Raw genomic sequence first — 19,921 nt, forward strand, 5'->3', positions numbered from 1 at the left:
TAGGCTCTTACTTTGTTTATCAGGCGACAGTGCGGAACTGTATCGAACGCCTTCCGGAAGTCAAGAAAAATAGCATCTACCTGGGAGCCTGTATCTAATATTTTCTGGGTCTCATGAACAAATAAAGCGAGTTGGGTCTCACACGATCGCTGTTTCCGGAATCCATGTTGATTCCTACATAGTAGATTCTGGGTTTCCAAAAACGACATGATAATCGAGCAAAAAACATGTTCTAAAATTCTACAACAGATCGACGTCAGAGATATAGGTCTATAGTTTTGCGCATCTACTCGATGACCCTTCTTGAAGACTGGGACTACCTGTGCTCTTTTCCAATCATTTGGAACCTTCCGTTCCTCTAGAGACTTGCGGTACACGGCTGTTAGAAGGGGGGCAAGTTCTTTCGCGTACTCTGTGTAGAATCGAATTGGTATCCAGTCAGGTCCAGTGGACTTTCCTCTGTTGAGTGATTCCAGTTGCTTTTCTATTCCTTGGACACTTATTTCGATGTCAGCCATTTTTTCGTTTGTGCGAGGATTTAGAGAAGGAACTGCAGTGCGGTCTTCCTCTGTGAAACAACTTTGGAAAAAGGTGTTTAGTATTTCAGCTTTACGCGTGTCATCCTCTGTTTCAATGCCATCATCATCCCGGAGTGTCTGGATATGCTGTTTCGAGCCACTTACTGATTTAGCGTAAGACCAGAACTTCCTAGGATTTTCTGTCGAGTCGGTACATAGAATTTTACTTTCGAATTCACTGAACGCTTCACGCATAGCCCTCCTTATGCTAACTTTGACATCGTTTAGCTTCTGTTTGTCTGAGAGGGTTTGGCTGCGTTTAAACTTTGAGTGAAGCTCTCTTTGCTTTCGCAGTAGTTACCTAACTTTGTTGTTGCACCACGGTGGGTTTTTCCCGACCCTCACAGTTTTACTCGGCACATACCTGTCTAAAACGCATTTTATGATTGCCTTGAACTTTTTCCATAAACACTCAACATTGTCAGTGTCGGAACAGAAATTTTTGTTTTGATCTGTTAGGTAGTCTGAAATCTGCCTTCTATTACTCTTGCTAAACAGATAAACCTTCCTCCCTTTTTTTATATTCCTATTAACTTCCATATTCAGGGATGCTGCAACGGCGTTATGATCACTGATTCCCTGTTCTGCACATACAGAGTCGAAAAGTTCGGGTCTGTTTGTTATCAGTAGGTCCAAGATGTTATCTCCACAAGTCGGTTCTCTGTTTAATTGCTCGAGGTAATTTTCGGATAGTGCACTCAGTATAATGTCACTTGATGCTCTGTCCCTACCACCCGTCCTAATCATCTGAGTGTCCCAGTCTATATCTGGTAAATTGAAATCTCCACCTAAGACTATAACATGCTGAGAAAATTTATGTGAAATGTATTCCAAATTTTCTCTCAGTTGTTCTGCCACTAATGCTGCCGAGTCGGGAGTTCGGTAAAAGGAGCCAATTATTAACTTAGCTCCGTTGTTGAGTGTAACCTCCACCCATAATAATTCACTGGAACTATCCACTTCTACTTCACTACAGGATAAACTACTACTAACAGCGATGAACACTCCACCACCGGTTGCATGCAATCTATCCTTTCTAAACACAGTCTGTACCTTTGTAAAAATTTCGGCAGAATTTATCTCTGGATTCAGCCAGCTTTCTGTACCTATAACGATTTCAGCTTCGGTGCTTTCTATCAGCACTTGAAGTTCCGGTACTTTACCAACGCAGCTTCGACAGTTGACAATTACAATACCGATTGCTGCTTGGTCCCCGCATGTCCTGACTTTGCCCCGCACCCGTTGAGGCTGTTGCCCTTTCTGTATTTGCCCAAGGCCATCTAACCTAAAAAACCGCCCAGCGCACGCCACACAACCCCTGCTACCCGTGTAGCCACTTGTTGCGTGTAGTGGACTCCTGACCTATCCAGCGGAACCTGAAACCCCACCACCCTATGGCGCAAGTCGAGGAATCTGCAGCCCACATGGTCGCAGAACCATCTCAGCCTCTGATACTAAATCATTGGGGTCAAAACAGGAGCATTGAAGTGATGCTTCAAAATCAAATTTATTTTAATTTCATCTTCTCTTTACAGTAATTCTCATTGTTGTAGCAGTTCACGGCAATTCTTAGAGATTTTTGACTGGGTAATAGAAATATACATCACAGGATTGAACAAGAAGAGTACATTTTGGTGGAATGATCTGCATAAAACATGTTACTTCACCTTCCTCATTGATGAATGTCTCATCAGACAAGTTACCCCATGAATTATTGTTAGCACATATGGCTTTTATGTTGTTTCCAAGAATTTTCCATAAATATCTTCTATTAGTTTTCCTGGCATGGAGCAAGTAACAATATTCTGATATTCTTCTCCTAATTTCTTGACAGTAGCAGCAACTCAAGGAGTAAGTTTATTGGCAGGGTCTTGCTTACACAAAAATAGAAGGGGTGACACTTTCCTTGCAGCAGTTCAACTATACTACACTGTATAAGGGTGGGGAAGGTTGATTTTTTTCACCAAAATTGTCTTTTCACCATTGTAATCCAGTGACCTGTTATACAGTGGTTCATACTGGCACCAACACTTGCCCGTGTTAATTATATAATGAGGGTTGAATGTTCAAATAATTTACGGGTTTGCTGCCGGGTGACGTCGTTGACCACCGCCGATATTTCGACAGGAGCACACCCTGCCATTCTCAAGGCACAATTCGCCGGGAAAAGTTAAGGTCTCATATATAATGAAGGCTGAAGTTTGACATTGTATGTCTCGCCTGTGTACAAAACTTCTCCGCTGCTTCGACCGTTTCTTCCAAAATTGCAACATCATTTTTGTTGATGAATGTGGTGAGTTTTCAGTGTCTTATTGAATGTGATATCATGACACTTCTTCAATTACAGGCCACATGTCCTATGGACACATGTTACGTGTCTTTAATGCAGTGGTTTCCATTGCCTTCTGCATCCTCATGCCATAGATCATTGCTGATTCTTCCGCCGTTAGGGACAGTTTCCCACCCCTAGGACAAGAGAGTGCCCTGAACCTCTGTCCACTCTTCCACCCTTCTTGGCAAGGCCATTGGCAGAGTGAGGGTGACTTCTTGTGTCGGAAGTCTTCGGCCACCAATGCTAATTATTAATCAAAATTGAAGCAGCAGTGGGATTTGAACCCGGGACCATAGACGTTTTGATTACGAATCAAAGACACTACCCGTAGACCACAGATGCTTCATTATAAAATGAAAAAGTGCAAGTGAAAATCACTGGTGAAATTTTTTGAAAGACCTTCATCAAAAGTTGTAGTTTAGATTTTTTCTCCAATCACTTCACTGGTAGAAAATTTCTTGTTGAATTTCCATTTTCCAACAATATAATAAGTTTTCATTAAAAAAATGCTACAAAGGTGTGATGAAATACTGTTAACAACTGTAGAGAGTGTTACAAACAGTCGGAAAAAAGGTATAGTAAGGGCCAACTATAGGGGATACGGACCTGTTGCCGGAGGCATGTGCTCTGAGTGCATGAAAGAGAACAAAGAAAAAGAGAATGTTGCTACTGAAGACCAGTTGAAATCACAAAGCACATTGTACAGTAAATACAGTTCAGAAATTTATCATTTACAATAATTCCTGTTTAAATTTATTAATTAATCAAATTAAATTGAATATATACTTTTGCATATATAAATTTAACTGTTTGAATGTATTTAAATTTCGTAATTCATAGTTAAACAGTGCGAGGAATGAAATAAAAAGGGGAAAAAAAGAAAAAGAAACTGTAGCAGTGAGAATAGAATCCAAGCCGGTGAGTTGCCAGACAGTGCCCTTGACCACTGGGCCACGTCATTGATGATGTGAGAGGGTGGGGGGTATCCCTCACACTCTGCTCAAAATCTTCACAGTGGGTCTTACTATTTACTATGGCCCACTCAGGGGGGATATTGTAAGAACTTGAAAGGTGCATGTACCTGCTTCTACTCGCACTGTTTGAGCCAAATTGGTGAGTCCCATCCTACAACCTCACCTTGTTAGTTAAGGGAGCAAAATATTTCTGATACCATGATTCCATTGGAGTAGGCCCAATATCTGGAATGATCGGTCAACATAAGGCAGCTTATTGATTTTTGACTTCTCTTCCTCAGTCTCATCCCCTTCCTCAGGTGTATCTGATTTTGATTGTACTGCCCATTCAGTTAGATGGTATGAGTACCTGTTCCTTCAGAACACTATTCGTAGGTGTTGTAATTCTCTGACAAGGTACTCCTTATCTGGAAGTGTTTGAGCTCTATGGATCAAGCACCAAATTTCTTTGTGACAAATGGTGATGGCTTGAGGCTTGGAGATAGAGGTCAGTGTGCACAGTTCTTTTTACATACACTGTGACCCAGAGATCCATCCAGTCTTTTCTAAACTAGCACATTGAGGAAAGGTTGTTGGCCCTCATTTTCAAGTTCCATCATGGATTTTACATTACTGTGGATAGAGTTTAAGTTTTCTAGGAACTCTTCAAGTTTTTTCACTTTCTGTACTCACACACCACTAACGTGTCATCCACGTACCAATAGAACCGCATTAGTTTTGACTTGGCGGTTTTTAGTACCTTTCCTTCAAAGTGTTCCATGAATAAATTAATGACAAAAGACAGTAATGGACTACCCATTCCCACACCATTGGTTTGTTCATATTTCCTGATGAACAGGAAAAGGAAATAAGTTGTCAAAAAATGCTCAAAAAGTTCTGTGAAATAATCTTCAAACTGCTCAGTGACTAGTTCCAAGGAATCAGACAGTGAAACTCTCATAAAGAGGGAGACTACGTCGAAAGTGAACATAATATCCCTATCCTTGAGCTGAAATTGACTCAGGTGGCATACAGAGTCAACGAGTTGTGAATGTGGTGTTCATGCTTCCCTGCATATTTGTGAAGAATGCATCTCTGGTATTTTGCCATCTGGTATGTCTGTGTGCCCATATGACTTTGGATCTTAGAGGAATGCTTCCTTGTGTATCTTAGAAAGACCATGAAGCTTCACTTCTCTGGCAGTGGTACCAATCTCTGATGATTGCCGTGGATGGTAGCTTACTGGCTTTTTAGTGTGAACTCTAACCATGGACTGGTTGGACCATGCTCTTGCTGTGAACTCACTGTGGACTGTGTGTAGACCCACTGTTGAGGCCTGGTGGCACAGGTTATACTGTCAGGTGGATGAGTGTGCTCAATTTGCGTGGTTGGTTGCCGCTGGTCGAGATGACAAGCTGCTTGCTCTTTGGCACTCAGTGTAAAGTTATATCGTCTGAAGAGTGATTGGAATCTACAGAAAGTGCAGCAGTGTAGTTCAGTCAGCTGCAGTGCTGTGTTGGGGCGGTTTTCACTATTAGCCTTGCCGAACTGCCGTACCTGCTGATTATTCGACCAGTGACACAACGTCATACAATGGATGTCATCCAGCTGGCACCAATGTAACAACCCTTAATGATGTTACATATCGAGCCTGACTCTTTTTTTTTCTTTTCTTTCTTTTGCTTGTGCTGTTTTTCCCATGGAGACGCAGGGTCGGCATGGTTAATCAGATGTGGCATTGTTAGTGGAAGGGGTGGCCGGATGCCCTTCCTGCCGCCACCCCGTACCCCCCAGGAAGGAATTGGTGTACCCCAACTGTCTGTGACTAGTGTAATCCATGGAATGGTGGTGTAATCCATGGAATGGTGTGAAAGTGTTCAGATGTCTGCGAGCCGTGCAACTGAGGCAGGACATGGGGACCAGCCCGGTATTCACCTAGGGAGATGTGGAAAACCATGTCAAGCCCGACTCATTAAGAAGATTCATCTTCCTCTCAATTTTATTTGTAGGATTGACATCTATCTGTCTGTAGGTAGCAACATCTTTTGATCAAGAATCTTCTTAGTGTAGTTCACATGTGACATTAGCACAGTAGCATTGCTTTTGTTAGCTGGCACAACTATAGTTGCCTTCACCTCCCACATATTTCTCGGCGCTACTCATTCTTCTTTAGAGATGTTGGATCTTAGCATTTGCATCTTGGTAAGTGGTCAACAGTGGAACCTCTTCTGCTGCTTCTGGTGGGAAAGAAGCTACAGTATGCTCTATGGAGCTGATATAATCTGCTGTTCATAACATTTCGGGAGTAGATGTGAAATTTAGCCCCTTAGCAAGAATCTTCACTTTATCCTCATTCGGTTGTTTGTCAGTGATATTAATTATAGTATGCCTCTCTGAATATTGTCTTCACTTTTGTGTGATTGAATTTTGCTTTGTGGCTTGGAGACATTTTCAACTACATTGATTTGAACTGTGCTCATGTAGTGTTCCCAATAATCTGCATAGAGTGTGGCCAACATGTAAAGATGGAGCTCAAGAAGTTCTTTTGAAGTGACATTGAGTATTCATTGGATGTCACGAATTCTTTCTTGTACTAGAGCCAGGATTGCATAGCACATAATCCTGTTTGCTGCTTGTGTGTTAGTAAGAATTTTGTATCTGCACAGGGCATGACAATGCCACAAAACTCCCACTGTCAGAACAAAGTAAGTATACTAGCTGGTGCCGGCTTGACTGCAAAGCCCAGAGCTGAACCCCAGCAGAGGGAAAGAAACTTGATCTGTGAGTCAAACTACAGGGAAGCAGAGTGTCTGAACACCGCAAAGAGGCGAGCACAAAGAAAAACACAAACACAGCCAGTGTGAGTGACTGATCAACTGAGCATACGGGAACACATCCACAGGCAAGTAGATAAAGGAAGGCAATGGTTCCAACTCCATGGGCCCTGCAGCAGAAGTCTCAGAAATGATTGCCTCTTGCACTCAATTCTGTGGGCAAAAGTAGGCTGGCAGACGGCACAGTGGGGATGGCAGCAGGTGTGCACATTGCTGGAATTTGGAGCTCCTACCAGGAATATGTCATGACCGAACCCGTTGCCCGGCTTGCTCAGAGATGGCTATGTCATGAGTCCAAAAGCTTGCAACTGATTGGAATGACCAGTCAGCTGTTCCCAATTGACATCCTTCACAAACAACTTCCAACCTTTGTGGCCCACCACTAGACTTGGGAGCCATCCCTGCCACCAGCTGAAAGACTGGGCCCAAAAGCATCTGATGAAATCACAGTAAGCTGCGATGGTCCAGGGCATGCGATTCAGGGTGTGCGATTCAGGGTACAACAAATCCATATGACCCCATGACCTGTGCACATGCAAATGTTCCACCAGACTGCACCTGTTAATGGGCATTGATTGGTACATGGTGAGAAAACTAGAAAGTGCATCATCGTGGGACAATGCAGACACAGACTTCTTCATTTGTGTCTTGAATGTTCACACAAAAAGCACTCCACTTCTTAGTTAGAAGCCAGATCAAAGGGGCTGATAGTCAGATTCTGGAAACCATTGTGGATTCAAAAATGTTCGAACTCCCTGACTCAAATTTCCAGCCATTATCAGATACAAGGGTCTGAGGGGGAGCCCTTAATAGAGCAAATGAGACACAATGCGTGAATAGTAGCTCTTGATGTCATGGAAAACAGTTTGGCAACATATAGGAAATAGGACAGAGCATCCATTACCAACCACCTCATGCTTCCCAAAAAGGGCCCCACAAAGTTGCTGTGGAAGTTCTCCCAAGGGTACTGTGGGACCAGCCAAGGGAGGAACTGACTTGTTGGCGGAGCTTGGTTCTGTTCACAATCCATGCAAGCCTGCACAAGATATTCAAGATCATGATTGATCACCAACCAGTAGGTGTGTGCCAAAGCATACATATGAGACATGCCTCAGTTTGATCCATGCAGCAGCTGGAGTATGTGAGGATGTAGCAATGGAGGGACAGCTTTTCAACAGCTTTGATCATCCATCGCAGACATGAAGATCCCCTGGATCACATTGAGGCAATTATGTAGGAGAAAAGAAGGAGCGCGCTCGGCCCATCTTGTCCAGGCTGGTGAAACTACTTTCCGATAAAACAGGGCGGCAGCCATAGTGGGCATAACCTCCAGCACCAACAAAGAAAAATTGAGCAGTGTCTGCTACAAGGTATCATACAATGTCAAAATGAAAGCCTCTTGTCAGTTGAACTCTGGATCTGGTCCCACTGGCAACCATGATAGTGCACCTGCTGGGTGGTGGACTGGTAATGAATGTCATAGCACTGATGCAATCAGTGGGCAGTCCTATCTGGGAGCCTGGAATGAAGGCCAAATAAGGAAACCAGTGGCGTGTGGTTGGTGATGAGTAGGTACTTCACTCCATACAAGAAAACATTAAACTTTTTTATGCCAAAAATGATAGTGAGTGATTCTTTTACCACAAGTAAATGATTAGATTGCACCACAAAAAGTGTCTTCAATGCGTAAGTGATGGGCTGCTCAGTGCTATCTAGGTTTCAGTGTGACAGAACCACACCTACGCGACTTGGTAGCTGCCAAGGTTAGTGATTTAAGTGGTGTACTAGAAGCCAAACAGGGAGCAGAGCACAAACAGTGTTTAAAGGACTGGATAGCCCATTGGCAATCCACAAACCATACAAATTTGATGCTCTTCTGGCAAAGGCAGTTACGAGGATGGCAAGTGTGCATGACCTGGGGAATGAACTTAGCATAACAAGAAATCTTGTCCAAAAGGAACTGGAGCTCCTTGAGGTTCTTATGCACCTGCAAGTTGTCAGTGGCTTTGTTGTGCTCATCTGTAGAAAAGAGGCCATCTTTGCTAAGCACATGACCTGAAAAATGCCCCTTTGGGGGAAAAAGTGCCTTTTCCAATTTGCAGTGAAGACCATTCTCCAGAAGGCATTAGGAAACAGCCTGCAGATTTCGTAAATGCCTTCTTGCATACAGCCCATGAACGAGAAGTCGCCAGGGCAATTTCGCCACAGAAAATGTCCTGAATCAACTGCTCCAATTATCGTCTATAAATTCCTGGTGCAGACGGAATTCCTAAGGGCAGATGATTAAATTGATAAAGCCCAAAGAGGGTTTTCAGCACCAAGAAACTCCAAGATGTGGTATCCAATGGCTACTGTGCAGGTATGCTATGCAGAAAAATACTGGCCCACTGACAATTTGGCCAGCTGTGGAGCTGGATAAGAGTCCATGACACATTGCCTGTTGTTTAAAATTGTTGCAAAGGAGCAAGGTGCCATGTGTGTGGCCCCAGTGTGTCCCACCGACTTGATGAAACATGATGAAACAGGAGGAATGATGCCGAGGTCCTGCCAATGCTGCTACTCTGCCTTGACCTCGTCACACATGGCGAAGGGAATGGGATGATGGTGACAAAATTTAAGTATTACTCTTGGCTTAAGGAAGGTGTGTGCCTCGAAATTTATTGCCCAACCCAAGGTTTTCTCAAACAGCTGCTTGTACCTTGTTGTAAAGGGACAGATTTAGACACTAAATGTTCTTTGTCCAGTATTGAAAGCCAAAAGCAGAAAAGGCATTTAACCGAAAAATATTTTGTGCCAACAGTGAGTTAATGTAAGTTTCCAGTCCACATTCTTTTGATATGCTGAAACAAAGAATTGCCCCCCCCCCCCCCCACACACACACACAAACACACACTCCAAAAAAAGAAAAGAATACAGTGTTTTTACTATAAGACATAACTTAACACTATGTCTGTTGCAACACAGAGTGACCCAAGAGTGTATATGTTTCTATGTTAGTTAGGCTGACAGTTGCTCCCGTATGTACCTGAAACTCAGTCAGTCACCAATTCATGAGCAGCATTAGTGGAATACACTGGGATAATGCTTCAGGGGTATCAGAGGCAGCCCCTGTGTCCAGGGAAAACAATGGGGCCTTCCAACAACCGTCCTGCGGCTCACCAACTGCCAGAATCTGATCACAAATGGCATACTTTTTGGCATACCAGGAACATAGCAGCTACATATGGGCAGTCCTGTCTAACATGTACCACATGACAATTGGGACAGGACTGTCAACTTGTGCATAGAGTGGAAACAAATGCAGAAGGAGAGCGATGCCAAAAGCATGAAAAGATTGCAAGCGGGATCCCCAACTCTTTGTCTTGTGCATACTGGGCTTGCTACAGATGAAGGCAGGGAATGCTGCAACAGCATCACCCTAAAATTGGCGAAGACATAATCACATTGGGGGGGGGGGGGGGGGGGAAGTGTAGTTGCCTGGTCAACCCCATGAGGCACTGGGAGCTGCTTACCATGCATATCTAATTTTACCATTTGCCAATTGTCAGAAAATTGCCATTGCCGTAAGTTGATGGGATTCAGCAAATTGGGCAGCTCCAGCTAAGAAGGGGTCGAACAACACTGGTGCCTTAGTTTGGACCTTGGGGTCAGGTGCTAACCAGACAATTGTGTCCCTAATTAGTGAGTCCACATATGAAGTAGAACATTAAGGACATTTAAACCGACCCTTGCATGAAAGACCTTGCAGGTCGGGGATCCAGGACACATATGACTGCCCAGAGCACTTTGGGTGCTAGTTAAGCTGCAACTGTGCCACCACCATATAGGTTTGATGTTTGAAATACTGCATGAGCAGCTGACAGAGTTCCTGTAGTTAAGTTTTGCAGACTCATTGGAGGACATCAAATTTTGCACAATTTCATACTGCTGGACAGTAACGAGGTTGTGGATCAACAGTACACTTTACATGGCAGTACAGCAAGAACTGGCACAGATAATTCTCCCACCTTTCAGCAGACTCCTCAAAACCAGTGTATGCAGTTGGGGATGGCAGTGTGGGTGGCTTCTCTGCAGCCACCTGGCCTGCCACTATTGCAGCATGGATGCAGAGGAATTTCACCTCTTGCCAACATTGCAAAAATGCCAGTTGCATGGTGGCCACAAACTAATGCCATGAAAAAAAGGACGACCATCAAATTTGTAAGAACATCCTATGCCACCATTTTTGTATCTGCACAGTGCAAGGCAACACCAGAAAACCGTCAGTCTCGACTTAAAAGTAACTATACTAACTGATGGTAGCCCGACTGTAAAGATGTTGAGCTGAACCCCAGAAGAGTGAAAGAAACTTGATGTCGAGTCAACCTATGGGCGATTAGTGTGTCTGAACACTGCATAGAGGTGAGCTTTGGAGAAATACACAAATCTGACCAGCTTGAAGTAGTGAACAGCTAAGCATGTGGAGACAGAGCATGGTGTGAAGTGAAGCCAGGTTGGCAGTAGTTGAAATTAGTGTAAGAACTGAAAGGCCCAGCCTTGGTAAACACCACATTCAGTGGTTCTGTATATACAGTGCTTTGCATGTCCAGCCTGTGGTAGCTTGCTTTACTGCTCTCCTGGGAGATCCACATCGGATTATCTGTGTCCGCATTGAAGTCCAGTGGTGGTGTTACTAAAATGATGTTTGATTTTAGCTTACATAGGTCCAGCTTGTTCATCTCAACACCTTTTTAGAAAGTTCTGCATATTTAGAAGTTGACCTTTCTTCTTGTGGAGCTTATCCAAATTATGTATGTTAACAAATATCATCCCTCCATAGAGTGAAGTGATACGATCTCTCAGGTTTTCTCAGGACAATTGATTAATGCTGTGTTTCTGAATGTTTTGCAAAGTTTTTCGATGACTAACCAGCATCCTTTTTCAGGTGCTGCAAGTTTTGTTGTTATATTTACTCACTGTGTAGACCCCAACTTACACACACTGACCTCTTATCTCCATGCTTTGAGCTATCACCATCCACTACAAAGCAATTCAGTGCTCAAACACTTTCAGACAAGGAGAGCCTTTCCAAAGAATTACAACACCTACGAATAGTGTTACAAAGGAATGGGTTCTCAGATCATCAAATTAAATGGGCAGCGCCACCAAAATCCAGTATGCCTGAGAAAGAGATCAAGACAGACTGGCGAAGAGAAGTCAAAATTAGTCAGTTACCTTATACTGATCCAATAACCAAAAATATCAGTAGATTTCTACTGAAATGTGGTATCCAGTGTATTTCACTACCTTCAACTAAGATAAAAAGTATTCTTAGTAATGTTAAAGACTATTTGGGTGTGCATTGCATGCAGTGTGAACGTTGCATGTCTTATGTGGAGCAGACTATCATAAGAATTGTGGAGAGATACAAGGAACATCAGTGACACGCCCGACTACAACAACCAAGCAAATCAGCTGTATCACCATCACTGCCTTGAATATAATCATAAAATGAAGTACAATGAGACCAGTATCTTTGCGCAAAATTCTAAGTTTATAAGACAGCATAATTCAGGGTCTATTGAAATAAAGATGTTGGAAACCCTAATAAACAGGAATGGAGGATTCAGTTTAAACAAGGCTGGCGTCTAGCACTCAGTTCAAAAAGATCTTGTTCGCCATCTGCCAGAGCTGGAAAGTGCTGATGGATTTTGCATTTCTTGGACTATCAGAGCGAGCTCTGAAAAACAAAAGAGCATCAGAGGCCATAGTGGGTGTTGGGAGTTAAACTCTGGTATAAATAGTGGCACGAGACCAACAATGGTTCACAGACTGTTTGGAGCCCAGGCAGCGAGTACACATAACAGCATACATCACAGCACCTGAAGAAGATAGACGGGTAAGTTGTGGAATAATTGTGCATAAAATGGAAAAAACTTGGCAGAACACCCAGAAGTGCCATATTTATCAATTGCGCTGTGGAAACCTAATGCCATCTCTTCACTCAGCTGGGAGGAAATGTTCCGTAACATACACAAGTTGGATAAGCTCCGCCAGAAGAAAGGTTGCCTTCTCAGTACGCTGATGTTCTAACAAGATGTACCTGCATGTGCCAAAGTCAAACATCATATTAAAACATCAGCAGCAAATAAGATTATGTGCCATGCCACTCTGGTTATGGTATGAGAGAGAATTTGTGACACCCAATGAATGCTGAACGTCACTTCAAAAGAGCTTTTCCATATTCACCCCTACATGTCAGCGACACTCTCTGCAGATTCTTGGGAACGGGTTGACAATATAATATGATCACAAGCAGAATCAATGCATTTGGAAATATCTGCAAGCCAGAGAGAAAAATTTGATCACGTGCACAAAAAGTCAAGACAAGGTGCAGGAAGCTCTACTGTAATTAATCTCCATGACAAACATCTGGATGAGGATACAAGAAGATTCTTGGTAAAGGGCTAAACTTCATTCCCATTTAGTATATTACACCAGCTCCATGGAGCATGTTGTAGCTTCTCTCCCACTAGATTGATCAGTTACCAAGGTGTCAATGCTAAGATCCAATGTCTCCAAAGAAGAACGAGTAACATTGAGAAATCTGTGTTTTTACAGCAGACATGGGCAATGTGATGGTCCTAATGTCACATGTGGACTGCAGTAAGATGATTTTCTATCTTTTAAATGATGTTGCCTATAGACAGATAGATGCCGCTCCTACAAATCAAATCAAGAGAATGATGGTGATTCTTCCCAGTGAGTTGGGCTTGCTATGTAACATCATTAAAGATCTTAGAAAATGAGCAGCAGTGTCACCATGGCTACATGGCCTTCATAGGGTATGCATGGGAGGAATTCCTCCAAGAACCATAGTTAGTTATACTGGCTCATTTACCCACTGGCAAAATACCTGAAATGCTTTCTCTGCAAATATATGAGGAAGTGTGAACATCACATTCACAACTCCGCTGACTTTGTACATTACCTCAGTTCATTGCAACTTCATGTTAAGGATATTATGGTCAGTTTTGATGTACTCTCCCTCTTTTTGAGAGTACCAGTTTCTGATTCCTTGGAAGTAATTTCAGGAAAGGTTGATGATTATTTCACAGAACTTTTTAGGTGTTTTCTGACATTAACTTATTTCTTTTTCAAGAGAAAATATTGTGAACATACCAGTGATGTGGTGATGCCTAGTCCGTTATTCCCTTTGTGGCAAACTTATAAATGGAATACTTTGAAGCAAAAGCACTAGAAACTGCCAAGTTGAAACCAATGTGTTTTTATTGGTACATGGTCAACACGTTTGTGGAAAGGGTACATAAAGCAGAAAAACTTAAAGAGTTTGTAGAATATTTAAACTGTATCCACAGTAATTTAAAATCCATGATGGAGCTTAAAAAAGAGGGCCAACAGCCTTTCCCTGATGTGTTAGTTTAGAGAAGAACAGATTCATACCTGGGTCACAGTTACACTCTATGGGGGGGGGGGGGGGGGGAGGAGATGTTATGCACTCCGAAGGAATTGTCCAAATGAGGTGGAAATCAATAGATGTGATGTACACACACAGACAAATAAAAATAATTATTTGGCTTGGCAGTGATTGATAGAGTTTTTGGATGATCTCCTGTGGGATATTGTGCCAGATTCTGTTATTTCAAACTTAGACATCACTCACATTGTTAGTTTATGGCAAGGATTGTCAAAATCCTGAGCTGATTGGAGGATCCTGTCCATAATGCTTCAAGTGTGAGCTTGATAGCCAAGGCAGGCATTGACAAGCATGAAGATAGGCAGTAGAAACTCTCAGCATGTGTGGCAGGCATTATCTTGCTGAAATGTAAGACCAGAATGGCTTGCCATGAAGGGCAACAAAGCGGGTCATAGAATATTGTTGAAGTACTGCTGTACTGTTAGGGTGTCACAGAGACAACCAAAGGGGTCTTGCTATGAAGTGAAATGGCACCCCACACCATCACTCCTGGTTGTCGGGCTGTAAGGTGGGTGACAGTCAGGTTGGTATCCCACCACTGCTTAGGGATCTCCAGACATGTCACTGGTCATAGTCACTTTGAGAAAGTGCTTCAGTACTACTAGAGGAAATAGCATTGTGCTTATGAGGTATTTAGCCGGCCGAAGTGGCCGTGCGGTTAAAGGCGCTGCAGTCTGGAACCGCAAGACCGCTATGGTCGCAGGTTCGAATCCTGCCTCGGGCATGGATGTTTGTGATGTCCTTAGGTTAGTTAGGTTTAACTAGTTCTAAGTTCTAGGGGACTAATGACCTCAGCAGTTGAGTCCCATAGTGCTCAGAGCCATTTGAACAGTTTTTTTTATGAGGTATTTATTGACTGATAAACCAGTTCTGGTGGTATTGTCAAGTGTTTTGTCTAGTTATGTAACTGAATCCATTAAATTTCTCGCTAAAAAATGAAATTAGACCATGGATAATTTCAGTGAATTTAGGAAACTTCAAGTAATGAGATGAATCCTTTAATTCAGGGAACGTAGTATGGTACTTTTCTAAATCTTTGCTGAACAACAAATTCTGGTCAAAATATTGTAGATGCGACTTGACTTTTGTATCTTGATTTTTATCTTTATCTATAACCACCTTTGTTATGGAGGTACAAATAAACAAGTTCAAATTGTGAACAAGAAAAGGGACAAAATCAGTTGTGCAGACACTGTTAAGTCTGACAGCACACCTATAAGGGTTATTCCATACTTAGACATCGCTCACATTGTTAGTTTATGGCAAGGATTGTCAACAATGGTAGTTGCCCACTGAATTGGTCACACCACAGTCATCATCTGAACATTCAACTGCTGTAGTCAATTAAAAATATTGAAGATCTGCCTCATAGTGGTTGCCTGCTATTAACAACAGGAGCTAATTACTGCTACCTCCAAATTATGGTTTCTATTTATCGTGAGGAGAGTGTAACATAAATGCACATTGCCTTTGTGGAGGCAGCTGGGAGGACTGTGATGACCTGTACAGTACCCATCTTTCTCCACATGATCCATTTGGCCTGTAGGCAGTCATTACAAACAGTAGTAGAAACTGCCCAGCACTTTGGTGTCCAAAGGAGATGGACAATGGAACACCTCAGTAGGACCTGGGTGTGTGGCATTGGATTCTTTTCACAAAGAAGTGTAGGATCTGTCTAACACTGATGATCATCATAAATGAGTGCACACCACAGGATGAAGTCTGATGTGATCTGCAGGAAGCTGGGTCTGTTGTGTTTTGGGCTGGTATCATGTGCAAGTCTTTGTACATACATCAATAGTTATGGTAACTTGAGAGTTGTACATTTTTGGAACAGGACCCTTCACCCTATTGTCCAACCCTACAGTCAACATTTTGGCAAACAGTTCGTCTTTCAAGAACATCAAATGCCAGTACACTGTACGTACCATATTAACACCTTCCTACAGGAGGCAGAAATCAGTGAAATGGAATACCTGTGGTATCTGCTGATATGAACCCAATTGAAAATGCAATTAGTCAGAAACCATTATACAAACAGTTAGAAGTGCTAGTCAAACAGACCTGTTGTGTTTTTTTATAGGCTAGCTATCTTAGTATAATATTTATTTATATTTGTTTGTTTATTTGTTTAACATGATCTGATTATTATAGTGTTTCACAATGTGTGAAATACTTTTGTGTGCTAATTTTATTGTACAGGATTTTATTTTGTAATAGTCATTGTTAGTTAACTGTGTTTAAACTTTTCTAATATTTGTTTCCTTTCTTTTTTTAATAGGAGTTTAAGTCATTAATGAGTCAGTCAACTGAACTACGTTCAAAACTGGAGTCGGCTGTAAGGTCAAGCCAAAAAAATCAACAGAAATTGAGAGCTGATAGTGCCACAGCGAAGACCTTTCCTTCCCAGACACCAACAATAAAACTTAAAACTGATTTCAGCAATTTTTCTTCATAGTATCAAAAGAAATGAACTGTTGTGCGTTTTGTAAGAGCCGTGAGATAGAGTGGGAAATTTGGGAAGAAGAAGAAGAAAAAAAAAAAAAAAAAAAAAAAAAAAAAACGTGAATGGGTGGGTGGAGGGGAATGTTTGTTTGTGTAATTATATGACTTCTACTTCTCAGGATAGTTTCTTTGAGTGTAACTCTTAAACAAATTCCAACTGTCCGAATGGAAAATTAATTTTTTAATAGTCTTCTATGTCATGCTGTGTGGACAGGTTCCTTTTGGTTCCATAATGCTAGGTATGATGGGAAAACCATTTCTTAGATTTGCTACTGGTTCTTCAATTGATATTGGATTTTAGGATCTTCTCCATTTGATGTTTGATTTTAGGAACAGAGACAACTGCCTGATTTGTTTTAAGGAAGAAACCAGCATTTCAGTAATTTAATGACGGCATTCTGAATTCATCTGCATTTATTTGATATACACAACATGATGGTTGCCAAGTATAAGTGTTATTTATTGTGTTTCAGTCAGTATGATTGCACCTCCACAATCTCACAAAATGTTTAGCTGACTGCTTTCAGTGCACAAAGTTTGATGATAGTAATGAACGATATCTAGGAATAAATATATTATAGACTAGGGCCACAGAAGGCTTTGCATATCAGATTCCCGTATCTGAAATCATTGAAGTCATCTGTAAGTGCAAATTGAGCACATCAAATAGAAGAGAGGCTTGTGAAATGGTACCATAAAGTATTGGCAGAGGGCTGTTATGTTTTACCTTAGGAATGTGAAGTAATTTTAATACTGACTTAAGACTGAGCTAATGCGTTAAGGTTTGACATTGTAGAGAGAGAGAGAGAGAGAGAGAGAGAGAGAGAGAGAGAGAGATTTGTGTGTGTGTGTGGGGGGGGGGGGTTGATATATATTTGTATGTTTCACATATTGTGTAGATAAGGTTCTAAGAATGTGTAAAAATAACAACTAAACAATGTATCAATATGTAGGAAGAAAAGATAAATGTAACTGGTAAGAAAACTACAGTGAATCATTGTTTTGATTTCTGCAAATTTTTTAAAACACACTGTGAAGGTTCCAATCTGCTTTTGCAACAGTGCCCCTTTCCTTAGAAATTGCAACAGTTATTGAATGCCTATGTGTTTTCCAGTCATACTTTTGTCATTCCTTCAACACTAAACAGTATATCACATGTTCCACACTCTAGGTCAAGTAGTTTATTTGCTGCAAAACCAAAATAATTGGTTTGCTTCACATCTGCTATTCAGCTGATAGTTGAAATCATTATTGGGCCATATGGCAAATGGCAAATTAAACACAGAAAAATCTAACCACACTCTTCAATAGTTTGAAATGATATTTTAAAGATATTATGGCGACAGAAACTATATCATATAAAGAATAACTCTCCTGAATGTGGTCACAAAACCTCTCCAGGTTCTGAAATACAGCAGTAAATATAGGCATGAACAATAGCAACAGGCATCAAATTAAGAAGGAACATAATACCAGTCTTTCCATCACAAGAGGATTTTTTACTTGTATGCAGGAAAAAGAAAAATGAGAGAAAATGCACATTTTACTAGCCAGTGCAAACATTTTAGAATTCAGGAGTGAACAAGCAAGAGTTTAACATCCTTTCCATCAGTAATTTTACTGTTTGTACTGTTTGATTCAACATAAAGCAGAAATTGCTTCTTAACCACCCAGTACATTATGCACATCTGTAAATCAGGTGATCTAAAATTGTTTAACAATTTTTGTTGTTTTTACTGACATCCACCCTGTCTTTGCTAAATCATGCCACTTCTATCATCACCACTGTCACACTATTTATGAGTAATTTACTCTATTATGCCAAATTGTGGCCATTGTTTGTAAGAAATTAAAAACTGGATTTTAGTTCATCTTTCAGTGCTTCAATCATTGTTAATTTTGAATTAGATGCTGTATATACTCACTATAGTCTCCCTGATTTGAATTACATTTAATTCTTGCATTTGGTAGCTGATGCAGTGTGAATTTCCTGCACTGTGTGAGGAATACTGATACATTAACTTCCAAGACCTAAAGAGCAGACAATACTTAAAGTATACCACAGCTACAACACCTGTTAGTCCAAACTTTTTGTTGAATATATCAAGATCATATTTATGACTGCATGAGACACAATTAATAAAGCTTTCATTGTTCCTTTATAAGAAGAAGGTGCTCTACATTAGTGCTACAGGAACAAACCATATGAGTATTGTTTGCTTCTGTAAGCTTTGACAACAAATACAAAATGCTACAATTAATTATTAAAGACAAGCCTTCACAAAATGCAATGAAAAGACAAGAGACATTAAACATTGATGCTTTTTTATTTATAAGTTAAACATAATGATGATGAACAGTGTGACGTGAATGATATTACGATGAGAGTGGAAAGGGGGAAGGGGGAGTGGTTCCTTGGGAATCTGGCAGAGAGAACTTCATTCTTGTATGAGTCTGTGAAACCAAACTTCAGGCATTGGGGTGTCTTGTATGCAGTTGCTTTCTGTGCTGCCTTTTATCACCACCACACACAACTGATTTGCTCACTTTCAGTTACTTATTTACATACAGGTATCATTTGTCAACACATCCACCATTGTTTCCATATAGTGTAATGAGATACGCTATTTTGCTCCACATGTTCATTGAACAATGTGATATCTCTAGTCTTCCTCTCAGTTTCACTAAAAGCTGAATGATTTGTGTCTGTTGCTTAATTTCCATTTATCCTCAACTGTATATGAATACAGAAAAAAAGACAACTGAGTAGTTAATGTAATTATTATACATATCGGTGAAAGTGCACAGCAAATTGTAAAGTACTGGATACCTAGAATATTTTGTAGCTGTGTTAATGTATTCAATCGATGTGTCAGAATACTCTGTTTTTTTATGTATGTTTTATGATTTCCTAAACCAACAAATAAATAAATAAATTATATTTGTTCTTCAGAATTGATGTTAGAAGTAAATTTAGAGTTTTGTTAATGAAATGTGATTTTGCAGCAATAAATAAGTGTACAATAATGGTTAACTATCCTAGAGCAGTTTTTGTAATCAAATTAAAGTAACTGAGTCATGTTTTTAAGTTATTTATTTCATTTATTAGCAGATTTAAACCCTGTTAATATTCCATGCTTTTAAACTGTGTAGCTATTGTCACTGAAAAGGTGTATTATATCAACATATATTATATCAACATAGCTGTGAAGACAAGTGCTGGCATGCCTGATTTCTTCACT

At 40.9% G+C, this 19,921-nt stretch overlaps 1 protein-coding gene across 1 annotated transcript in view; it reads left to right on the forward strand.

Moving 5' to 3' along the window:
• The window catches only part of LOC126248228 (HEAT repeat-containing protein 5B), a 250,516-nt gene extending 230,798 nt beyond the window's left edge, over positions 1–19,718 (forward strand). Inside the window, exon 37 of the mRNA XM_049949054.1 lies at positions 16,456–19,718. Within this exon, the coding sequence (XP_049805011.1) occupies positions 16,456–16,632 (177 nt within the window). The 3' untranslated portion in view covers positions 16,633–19,718. The remainder of the gene's footprint in view (positions 1–16,455) is intronic.
• The last annotated feature ends 203 nt before the right edge of the window (positions 19,719–19,921 follow it).

The sequence above is a fragment of the Schistocerca nitens genome, chromosome 3 (genome assembly GCF_023898315.1).
Source record: "Schistocerca nitens isolate TAMUIC-IGC-003100 chromosome 3, iqSchNite1.1, whole genome shotgun sequence".
Taxonomy (NCBI): Eukaryota; Metazoa; Arthropoda; class Insecta; order Orthoptera; family Acrididae; genus Schistocerca; species Schistocerca nitens.